The sequence below is a fragment of the Rousettus aegyptiacus genome, unplaced genomic scaffold, assembly GCF_014176215.1.
Source record: "Rousettus aegyptiacus isolate mRouAeg1 unplaced genomic scaffold, mRouAeg1.p scaffold_m13_p_3, whole genome shotgun sequence".
Taxonomy (NCBI): Eukaryota; Metazoa; Chordata; class Mammalia; order Chiroptera; family Pteropodidae; genus Rousettus; species Rousettus aegyptiacus.
Genome location: NW_023416306.1, coordinates 173,659,555 through 173,670,482, shown reverse-complemented (window position 1 = coordinate 173,670,482; position 10,928 = coordinate 173,659,555). Strand labels below are relative to the sequence as shown.

Genomic DNA, 10,928 nt, shown 5'->3' with positions numbered 1-10,928 from the left:
GATGCTTTAGAGGTAAGAAACGTTCCGGCCTGAGACAAAAACGAACCAGCTGGGCCCCTGTGCCCTGAGTGTGACTCCCCGTGACCAGCACGGCCACATCCAGGCCCACGTCTCAAGGGTCTGAAGGGGTCTCGAGACATCTGTGGCCTGTTCACAGCAGCATCACTCACCGCAGCTAAGACGTGGATGCAACCAAGTGTCCACGACGGACTGTGGACGAGCTAACTGGTCCAGCCACACAGTGGGCCGTCACTCAGCCTTAGAATGAGTTCTGACACCTGCTATGATGGATGGACCTTGAGGACATTATGCCAAGTGAAACAAGCCCGACATGGAAGAGCAAATGCTGTCGACTGCCTGACGTGTAGGCCCTGCGGGAGTCAGGTCCACAGGACGGGAAGTAGGCGGTGGTGCCAGGGGCTGGGGCGTGTGCGGGAGGGCAGAGGGTCAGACTTGCAGGGTGACAGAAGCTGCTCCTCATAGGGCCCCCTTCTGTGATGGGGGTCTCTCTCCTATGGCCGGGAGAGGCTTCAGGATCACGGGTACGGACACGAGCACGTCATCCTGTGTCCCCATCCCTGTGGGCCATGAGGGGCGTGGTCGGCACAGACCCCGCGGTCACCTACCGCAGCAGTGTCTGGAGAGACAGCGTGGTGGGTGCCACGACAGGCACTTTAGGAGGACTAGGCGCCATCCAGGAGGGGCGGGCCCTGTGGCCATGGCTGGGGCCTGCTGGCTTGTGGCCTGGGGCTGCAAGGCTAGGGTCCTACAGCCTGGGCTCTGCAGATGGGCACCGCCTTCCTGTGCCCCATCCCCACACCGGTCCCTCCCCTACACGGCCGGCCTTGGAAGGGCAGGAAGACAGAATGGGACCGGCACCGAAACTGCCCAAGCCTCGGCAGGTGTGAGTGAGTGAGGCCCTGGGTGCAGAGGGCCAGGTGGGCAGCTCCTGGCAAGGCACAACGAGGCCAGGAGCTCTCCAGCTCTGACGTGGGGTCCCACTGGGGCGACTCTCGCAGGCAGCAGAGTGGCTCATGCTTATCTCGAATGTGACCAGACATGGATTTAAATACTCTCTTGCAATGTTTCTGGGTCCTGTTTGTTCTTTCTGTTCCTTTTACGACTTATTCTGGATTTGATGAGTATCTTTTTAGAAGTTCTCCGTATACAGGACTTGTCCTTGGAAGAGATTTTCAAAATGTCTTTTTCCCTCACGTGCTGACCGGTCAAGTGCCCGTCACACCTCTGCGCTGGATTGTTTTCGATCTGGCATCATTTTTCCTTCCGCCTGTAAATCTTTTGACATTTCTTGCGATCCCTTCAGCTTTTGCATGTCTGAAAAAGTCTTCCATTTTTCCTCAAAAAGTCTGCCTGCCTCCCCCACCGCCTGCCCCGGACTCCGCCCACAGGCATGACAGGCGGCTTGAGGGTGTCGCAGTTCACCCAGGCTCCGCTCATTTGTCCGGTATTGTTTCGGCGGGGGCGGTTTCCACCGCCACGTCTTCGAGTTCGCCAGGATTTTCTCCCGCAGTGTCTGCTCTGGCTCCGACCTCAGGCAGCCTATTCCCTTTTCCATCCCCGACATTGCATGTTCAGCCCTAGTTCGATTCGTTCATGTCACGTCCTTCCTCTCTTCCTCGAACACGCCCTTTCCCTCACCGCGCGAAAACGTGGGATGCGCTCAAAATGGCAGTGCTCGAGCCCTACTGCGTCTACCATCCGCCACCTGTGCCTGCTCCGGCGGGCTCCTGCTGAGGCCCCTCCCTCCGCCTGCACGCCCCGCCCCCCTGCTTCTTCGCACATCTGGTGCCTTTCGTTACTGGACAGTGGGCGCCGTGAATCGTATCTCGTCAGGTTAGATTTTAATGTTTGAGCTTTGTTCTGGACGCTATGACATTACTTGAAAGTCTGGCCTTTTCAAGGCCTGAGTTTAAATTCTGTTGGGAAGGAACCCGCCCGTCTTCAGGGTGCACTGGCCTCACTGCTGAGTCAGGCGAAGTGCTGAGGCCTCTGAACTTGGGCTGTGGCGCAGTGACTTTCCCTGTCCTCTCTCCATGGCCCCAGCTCACAGCCACCCGCACACAAGCCTCTGCTCTGGCGTCTGGGCAGCCTCCAGATGCCGTGGCCACAGCTGCTCCTCAGCCCCGGGGAGGCCCGAGGCCCGGCCCCGGATCCTGCAGCCAGGCGCCTCTCCAGGCACCACCCTGAGGCCACAGTCCCGCATGGCCTGCTGTCTGGATGGTCTGTGTTCTTTTGTAAGTTGTTCATGGGCAGAGTGCCCACCTGCCCCCCGGCACTCCACCACTGCTGCCCAACAAATGTTTATCGCCAACGTGTGTGCCAGGCGCTGTTCCGCAAAGTCCCAGCGCTCAGGGAGCAGGACAAGTAACGAGCACAGGCCACGTCGGCCGGTGAGAAGGCAGGAAAGGGACTGTGACAGGGGGTGATGGTGGGTGGCAGGGGTGAAGCCAGTGCCCATGGGGCCGCTGGCCTTTACTTTGGGGGACCTGTTAGCCACTGGAGGTCTGGACAGGGGACTCCCAGACCCATTGCTGAGGGTGCACCCCAGGGAGACAGACAGGGCAAGAAGCCCAGGCCACACAGTGACCCCAAAGGGTGACGGTGCAAGGGTCCCCTGCTGGCACGGGCCAGGAGTAGAGTGCGCAGGTCCCGCTAGCGCTGGGCCCACGGTGGGTGGGCGGGCGGAGCGAGGCAGCAGCGGGAGTGGAGCTGAGGTACGGTGTTGAGGTTTGCGGGTGGACACCCGGAGGGAGGCCCCGGGACCTCCGCAGGAAGTCAGGTGAGAGCAGGGGACGTGGCGGGGCGGCCGACGACGGCTGTTTCCAGCGCCGGCTGGACGACCTCAGGCCGTCTCCGTTCAGCGAGACCCAGGTGGTCACGAGAGAACCACTCCGAGCAGCGGTCCGGGGCCGTTCGCCCCCACGGTCCCACTTCGGCGGTTCCAGGCTCTGCCCGTGGGCCCAGCGGGGGGCACCCGGGTGTGGGGACCAGGACCAGGCACCAGGTGAGGAGGACCTGCTTGCCGGCGACCGTCTGTGCCTCCGCTCTGTCCCCCTGCCACTCCAGCCCTCTCCCTGCAGACCACTGCAAGTGGAGTGGGACAGCACCCTGCTGGCCACCGCCTGGGGAGGGCGGGGCGCGGCAGCCACCCAGGGCCCCCAAACAGCAAGCGGACACCCAGAGAGGGGCACTAAGGCGCCGCTTCAGGGACAGCCGGTGCCCTGGCTCGACGGGTGCCCACCCTGGTGTCAGGCGACCCGGGTCCCAGCCTCCTCCACCACGGCCACTGGCTGGGCTGGCGAGGAACCTGCTTAGGCCTGTCTTCCCATCGGTAAAACGGGGAGGGCCTTCGGGCACTACGTGGGCTGCCGCGTGGAGTGGCAGGGAGGCCCCAGCGCCACCGTGGGCTCCTCCCAGCACCCGGCCGGTCGCACGTCCAGGAGACTGCACCCTCAAGGCTGACGACACGAGCAAGTCCCCTCGTCCAAATATAAAGGGTTTATTCACTTCTGTCATCAAGAGTACAAAACGGAAAACCGGGCGCCCGCCGGCTCTTCTGCGTCCCTGCCAGAGGTCGTCCGGCCGTGCGCTCGCGGCCCTCAGCCTTCGAACACGGCGCAGCTGGCGCAGAGCGCCTTCTCGTGCACGGCACTGCAGCTGCGACATCGCGGGGAGAGAAGAGACAAGTCAGGGGCGGAGCTGCGCCCCCCACGCTTGTATGCTGGGGTGCCGACCCCCTGGCCCTTGACCTTATTTGGAGATGGGGCCGTTTGCTGCAGGTGTACCCGGCTGGGACAAGGCGCCCACGCAGCGGTGTGGGCCCCAACCCCACACGGCGTCTTCGCTAAAGAACAGCCCGCGAGGAGGGGGCACACAGAGGAACGATGACGCGGGCGCACGGGACAGCCGCGCGGGCGTGCCGGCCACCGCGGGAGCCGGGGGCGGCCGCAGGAGGAGCCGACCAGCCGACGCCCCGGCCCTGGCTTCCGGCCGCAGGGCGACAGAGCAGAGGCCTGCCGTGTCAGCCGCCCGGCTGTGGCGCCTGCTGCAGCGCCGTGCTGAGACAGCCAGTGGGCCACCGGGGCCGGCCCGGGTCTCATGGCGATGGACGCTCCACAGAGACCGCCCAGGTGTCCGGCTGGGGCTTACTGGACCACGGAGGCTGTCGGACCATGTCACATAGGTCCAGACGAGGAAGCTCGGGAACGTGCAGGAAAACGCAGGGGAAGAGGCCCCGAAAGGGTGGGGAGCTGGCACCCGCCGGAGGCGCAGGAGGCCTCTGCGTGGGCGACGCCGGCCAGGAGGCTGGGGCCGAGGCCCCGGGGTTCGGTTCGGACGGTAAGCCTGCGGTCTACCGGCGAGCCGTGGACCAGCCCCGCCAGCAGCCAGGAGTGGGCAGGACGCCACTGGGCCGTGGCGGAGCACCCAGTCTCCATCTTCCCGGTCCAGGAAGCCGACGTCCGCCCCGAGGCAGCTGGGGACCGGGCAGAAGGCTGTGGGCGCAGCAGGCCCGAGGTCTGGCTCCCAAGCCCGGGGACGCCGGTCTGGCCCGGGACCTGGAGTGAGTCTCTTATCTCTCACACGGGGCAGGGAGCCCGCCTCTGGCCGTGGCCCCCAAGAAGGCGCGGGGCCGTGGGGTGGGCGGCCTGCTGCCGCGCAGCCTGAGTTCCGTGGGCAGGTGGGGAGGAGGAGTGGGGAGTGGAGGCTGGGAGGAAACCCGAGGGGGCTCCATGGGGGGCACAGTGTGCGGCAGGAGGACGTGTCCAACACGTGGGGCTGGCGGGAGGAGGGCGCCAGGCGGGGAGCCCCCCAGCCGCCAGCCCGCCCTCCACGGCGTCCCCGGCCGCGGGCCGCAGCGGCCCTGCCCCTTCGTGTGCACGTCAGCGAGAGGACAGGAAGAGCCAAGCGGGCGAAATTAAGTTACATTTGTAACTCGTCCAACAGCACCCCCGAACTAGAGGGTGGAATGGTCCCCCAGTCCCCCGTCCCACCCCCTGGGCCCGCCCAGAGCTGCTCTGTGCCCCGGCCTTCTCTCTCCACCAGGCAGCCCCCAGCTTCCCATGCTCAGTCTTGAAGACAGTCACGACAAAGCTCGCTCCAGGCAGCTCCGTGTCGGCTTTGAGGGGCACGTCTTCCCCACAAGGCGCTGCCCACCCTCACCACTGGGGTGGGGCCGCCCGCCCGCTGCACCTCACGCACACTCACACGCATGCACGTGCACTCAAGAAGCAGGAAAGACGCTCCGTTCCCTGCTCGACGGCCCACAAGCAACCTTGCAGGGACATGGGGGCACCTGTGGCGCACCTGCCCTCCCCTGCCGGACGTCCCCCAACAAGACGACGCGACGCAGGCAGGAGACGCGGCCCTAACGTGAGGGCTCAGAGGACCCAGCACGACTGCTTACAGCAGGAGACGGTGGCCAGGAGAGCTGGCCACCGTGCGGGCTGGCTTCCCTCAGGAAGGACCGTGCCCTCCCAGGGCCCCCACCCAGCCGGGTGCCCCTGTGGGGCGAGCACTTACTCCACGAGGACGCACAGGGCACAGGCCAGGGCCCCGCAGCCGCTGCAGGAGCGCACGCACCGCCCGCACAGGGCGCGCTCGCACTGGCTGCACGCCGCCGTCCCGTCCGCGGCCCGCACGCACGAGGAGCAGGCTCTGGACGCCACCGCGGACATGTCTGCGAAGGAGAAACGCCACCGGTCAGGCCGGGCAGGGGACTCGCAGCCCGCGTGCCCCGCCCAGGACAACCCAGGGGCTACAAGAGCACAGAGCACTGTCTCCCCAGAGACACTGGGTAGTTCTGGGACTCCAGGGTGAGCGTCCCCCCGTCACTGCTCCCTGGACCCCCACACTCTGGACACAGCGTTGCAAGGGTCAGCTGTCCCCCCGATATGTCAGAACCCTGGCCTTCGTCCTGTGTGTCTGTCATGTCACAGGTTCACAAAGGTTCCTGGGCCCACCCAGACCCAGGGGTGGAAAGGACACTGTGCTTCTAACCAGTGACACAGCTGAGTCTGAGTCGCACAGCGCGCTGCAGACACCAGGCCAGCTTCTCCCCGCCCAGGCGGGCACTGGGGGAGCAGCCCGGACCCCTGGGCGGCCTCTGCTTTCCGAACCAATAGTTAGAAGCCGCATGACAACTCCCAGACCTGCGTGTCGGAGGGTGGAGGGTGAGGCAGAACCTGCACACGGCAGGGGCAGTCAGGGTTCATCGGATCCAGACGCGGGCCCGCTCCTACCTGCCCAGGTAGGAGAAGCCCTTGGGCGGGCGGAGCCTCAGGTGGAGGGCGCTGCACCGGCCACAGCTGTTCTTCGCACTTAGCTGGGAGGTGCATGCTGTCAGCCACACTCACCGGCCTCGCAGGCCTGGGGTCGCCTCCTGGTCAGCCGGCCGTCAGGTCCGATCAGCATCTGCCCGCGCGTGGCCCGCGGGGCCTCCGTGGGGCTGGGCTTCGGGGACTCCGGCCCGTCGACGATGGCGCAGCCTTCCTCCCACGTGTGGTCCATGCAGGCCTGGGCCCCACGAAAAAGGAGCTGCCTGGTCTTCTCTAGGGACACAAAGCATTCCTCCTGTCCACGCCTCTGCAGCATGGGGCCCTCGCACAGCCATCTCCTCCCTCAAGCCGGTGCGTGACCTCTGTGCTCTGACTTCCAGTCACCTGGCCCCTGCTGCTCCCTGGAAAACTGGGTCCACTCTGCCTCCCGCCCTTCCTTCCCCGGGCTCAGCTGCCACCTCCTGCAGGAAGTCTGGAACCCTGCGGCCCTAGCCAGGCTCCCTCTCGGGTCACCCTGCTCGCTCCTACACAGTTCTCCCGGTGGCCTCCCCTCACTGCTACCCCCACCCTCCCCCGCCCGGTGCCACGCCAGCTGAGTTCCACGGAGGCTCTGAGCTGCGGAGCACGGCCAGTGTGTGCCCCCTTCGCCTACTGCAGAGCCGCTGGTAAAGGACGTGGCAGCCACTGGCTCCAGACAAAGGCATCTCAGAACTTTCCAGACCTTTGTGGGTCCTGGATACCAGCAGCCTGCAGGGCCAAAGTGGCTGCTCAGCACCCAGGGCAGTCAGTGGCCTTCCATCCGGTCACACATCAGTCACCCAGGGGCTTTCACAAGATCAAATGCCTGGAGCCGGCCCCAGAAATGCTTTGTTTGTCGTTTCTGCCTCGTCCCAGCAGAGCCAGGGTGGGGATCCTATAAGTTGATGGCTCCACATAAAACTGACAAACATAGTTATTGGGTATCTCAAATGGAGTGGCTGATGACAGCCTGGCCTCACCCAGCTCCTCCACCAGGCTCTCCTGTGCCCACCCCTGACTCACAAGGGGATGGGAAAGGAGGTCACATGGTGAGGCTAATGTTTGTCTTTCAGGTCCTATGTCAGGGTGACCACCTCAGGCTTAGAATTTGTTACACGTGAGTTCGAGCTGGGCATCCTGGCCTTACTAAACAAGGTGCAGGGAGCTCAGCCCTCTCCCTGGTGGGCCTGCAAGTCATGGTGCCCTGCAAACGCTCCTAACAGGCGGGAGCGGAAGGGGCAAAGAGCCAGGCTGCCTTATGCCTTAGGCCCCATTTTTAGTTTCGGCTGCAGGCACAGTGTTTACATTATTTGTCTGTCCTGATGGGTTACACCTGCAGCTCAGCCAGAGTCCCCAAGGCTTCACTCATTATTATCACCCACATGGCCCTGGAAAGCATTTGCATTTGCAACTGCAGCGTGCAAGGAAAGGGCAAAGCAAATATGGATAGTGGTAGCTGGTGTGTGGGGAGAGGCAGAAGAGAACTGGGGTCTCCGAGGCTGGGCTCTCCCCCACACCCCTGACACATAGCAGCACCACTCTCAATTACAACAGCCAGGTCACAAACCTTGTGCCTCCAACCTCTCAGTAAGCTAAGGTCCACACTGTAGCTGCCCCAGAGTATCAACCATCCCAAACTTATGGCCAATAATACTGAGACACCTAAAAATCTGCGTGTGAGAGCCAGGAGAGGAGGACTCCGACACCTTACTGCCCTCACATCTCACCCTAAACTGGGCATTCCAGCCACACGGAATCCGGCTGCAGTCGCCTGCTCCCTGGCCTTGGCACATGCTTTTCTGCCTGGTACTTCCTTCCTTTCCCCCTCCACCTGCCTACCTCCTGCTCACCCTGCGGGATTTGGCTTAGACTCTGCTCCTCCGCGAGACCTCTGATACCCCTGCAAGGTGGTCTTGCAGCGACTTTTACCTGCCTAGATCATCTCTGGATGGCCCTTCCCCTTCCGGTCCCTCACTAGACCCTGGAGCGCCCGAAGGCGGCGTTCTCTCGCGCAGCCGCAGTGCTTGGCAAGGAGGGCGCGCTCTTTAAATACCCGTTGGCTAGCACAGGTAATCTAGGCGGCTTACTCCACTTAGGACATCCCACTCCCCGACGTCTCGCTGCGCCCGGGGGGCCTCAGTACTAGTCAGACCAGGGCTAGCTACTGAGAAAGGTCGGCATCCCCGCACGACCGAGCCTGGAGGCAGCAGCACGCAAAGGCCGCCCGCTTGGGGAGGCAGGGACACTTCCTGTAGGCTGTGGCCATCGCAGGTGGACGTGGGTGCATTCACGCCCCACTCACTGCTCCCAAACCCGGACCTCCGGGCTGGTTCCCAACCTCCCGGTTCTCTGGCTCGGCCTGTGGAGACCGCCTGCCCAGGCCTCGCGTCGCAGCGGGGATGCCCTCTCCCGCACTCACCGAAGATTTCCCGCGAGTAACGCTCGGAGCACACACCGCGTCCCAGCTCCCTCCAGCCCACGCGGACCTTGAGTTGCAGCGGGGCCGCGTCCCCAAGGGGGCAGCCCCGCTTGGGCATCGCCGCGGCCCGGGAGAGCTCGCCTTCCGCCCCGCGCCGCGCCCGTGACGTCACAGCCGCGCGCCAACCCACGCGCAGGACGGGGGCGGGGCTTGTGTGCGGCGCGGCGCAGGATAGGGCAGGGACGAGGACAGGGGCGGGGCTCGTGCGCGGCGCAGCCTGGGATAGGCCGGGGGAGAAATAGGGGGCGGGAGTTGGGGGCGCGGGAAAGGCCCGGGTCTGCGTGTGCACGCCGGGAGGGGGCAGTGGGAGGGCTGTGTTGTGCGCTCGCGCCGTCGGATAGGCCAGAGGCAAGGGAGGGGGCGGGGCCCATGCGCGGCGCGGCGTGGGATAGGCCAGGGGTGAGAAGTGGGCGGGACTCTTGCCCAGGGGCGGGTCCTGTGTGAGGTGCTCCGCCTGACAGGCAGGGGGCGGTGTCGCGGCTGGGATTCCTTGTGTTCGCACAGGAGGGCAAGATGGTTCAGCCTTTTTTCTTTTGGTCCGTAAACAACTGTGGAAACTGGTTATAGTTCCCCATTGAAATCTCCAGAGTTTGGGGTGACGCGTGCACAGTCCTGGGCGTCCCAGGCCCCGCGGCACCACCGCGTTACCCAGGGCAGGCCTGAGGTCACGTCCGCCCCGGAAGCCTGCGCGGCCGTGGGGTGTGGGGCGTGGTGCGGGAGTTGTGTCGACGGGGATGTGCCTTCCCGCACCCTGTGACCCACCAGCCCCACCTCTGGGCATGGAAATGAAATGAAGTCACTACCTCCAGGACCCTTCTGCGCCCCCACGTTCGCTGCTGCACTCTTCCCAATAGCCACGGAAACAAGCCGAGCGTCCACTGAGGGAAGCATGGACGGAAGATACCGTAGTCCCGCGGGACACTTCCCGCCAAAACAGGACATCCTGCCTTTTGCAGTAACACCACGGACCTTGAGGGCTTTACGCCCAGTGAAATAGGTCAGACGCAGAAAGAGTCTGTGTGATCTCACTTATACGTGGGACCTAAAATCATTGAAGTCACAGGAGTAGAGTGTAGAAGTTGGCGGGGTGGCGGATGGGGAAAGGGGAGTCGTTGGTCAGAGGGCACAGACTTCCGGTTAGAGGATGGATGACTTCGGGGGTCTCAAGCACCCCACGATGACACTAGGTAACTCTGTCCTGTGTACTCGAAGGTCACCGAGAGAGTAGATCTTAAACATTCGCAGCGTAACGACGACAAAATGGGAACTGTGAGGCCGAGGATGTGTTAAACGACCTTTTTGAGGCAGATTTCACAATATCGAGGCATCACATTGCACGCCTTAATTTACAGTTACGGTGCATGTTAGACGTCAGTTATCGTCGACATGTTATATGTCAGTTATATTTCAGTAAAGTTGGGGGAAAAAATTACCTCTTTAAAGATCCAGTCCACACTTACGGTCACCTGAGGTACGGGGAATGGGGACTTCAACACAAATTTCAGAAGCACACAATTCAGCTCGTAACAAGTGCCAAGCTTAGCACTAGGCCCTTGGGAGTGGTGTTGAGAAGAGCCCACGGGATGGGACAAATGTTACCTAAGGGGAAGCCCAGAGTCAGGAGACCTGCCCTGTCCTTGAATGCAGGGAACTCCCTAAACCGCTGGCACACAGCTGTCTCTGTGTCCTCCTGCCCACGTGGGCATCCCCTCCACTTCCTAAGGTCAGACACCATCTCTTCTTGGTGCGCTGTGCCGCCACGTCCTCAGGCAGGCCCAGCCAAAAATGCTTCCTAAATCAACCGGGGTTCGAGTCTTCTCACTGACACGCAACCACATGGCCTGGGGGGAGGCGCCTCAAGATTTGGTCAGATGAAGGGAAAAGAGGCATGGCTAGTGTCGGGGTGGAGGGGTTAGCCGCCGGGCGACACCTAGATCCTGCAGCTCCTGAATTCCAGCATGATGGCGGTAGGCTTTGTAGCGCCAGGCTTGGAGCTCTCCATTCAGCGTGAGCTTGTTCTCTCTTCCTCGAAAAACGGCTGCTCTGGTTGACTGTCAACACTGTGCACCTGTCTGTTGTGGCAAGATGCTAGGCGACGGTCATCTGGCAGGGAAGAGCACCATGCCTGGGGATGC

General features: G+C 63.2%; 1 protein-coding gene across 1 annotated transcript; it reads right to left on the bottom strand.

Moving 5' to 3' along the window:
• Positions 1-3,496: 3,496 nt before the first annotated feature.
• SIVA1 (SIVA1 apoptosis inducing factor) lies at positions 3,497-8,894 on the bottom strand. The gene is made up of 4 exons (XM_016121464.2): positions 8,734-8,894; positions 6,375-6,569; positions 5,542-5,698; positions 3,497-3,678 (listed from the first exon to the last, which is right to left on the bottom strand). The coding sequence occupies exons 1-4, from the start codon at positions 8,849-8,851 to the stop codon at positions 3,621-3,623; spliced, it is 528 nt and encodes a 175-aa protein (XP_015976950.2). The 5' UTR covers positions 8,852-8,894; the 3' UTR covers positions 3,497-3,620.
• Positions 8,895-10,928: the final 2,034 nt, after the last annotated feature.

Bases quoted from the DNA above. Each gene is read 5' to 3' on its own strand.
- SIVA1 (XM_016121464.2), bottom strand. From the start codon at position 8,851: ATGCCCAAGCGGGGCTGCCCCCTTGGGGACGCGGCCCCGCTGCAACTC. The intron at 6,570-8,733 runs GTGAGTGCGGGA...TTGTGTCCCTAG, and splicing joins TTACTCGCGGGAAATCTTCG to AGAAGACCAGGCAGCTCCTT. The intron at 3,679-5,541 runs GTAAGTGCTCGC...GCGATGTCGCAG, and splicing joins GCCCTGTGCGTCCTCGTGGA to CTGCAGTGCCGTGCACGAGA.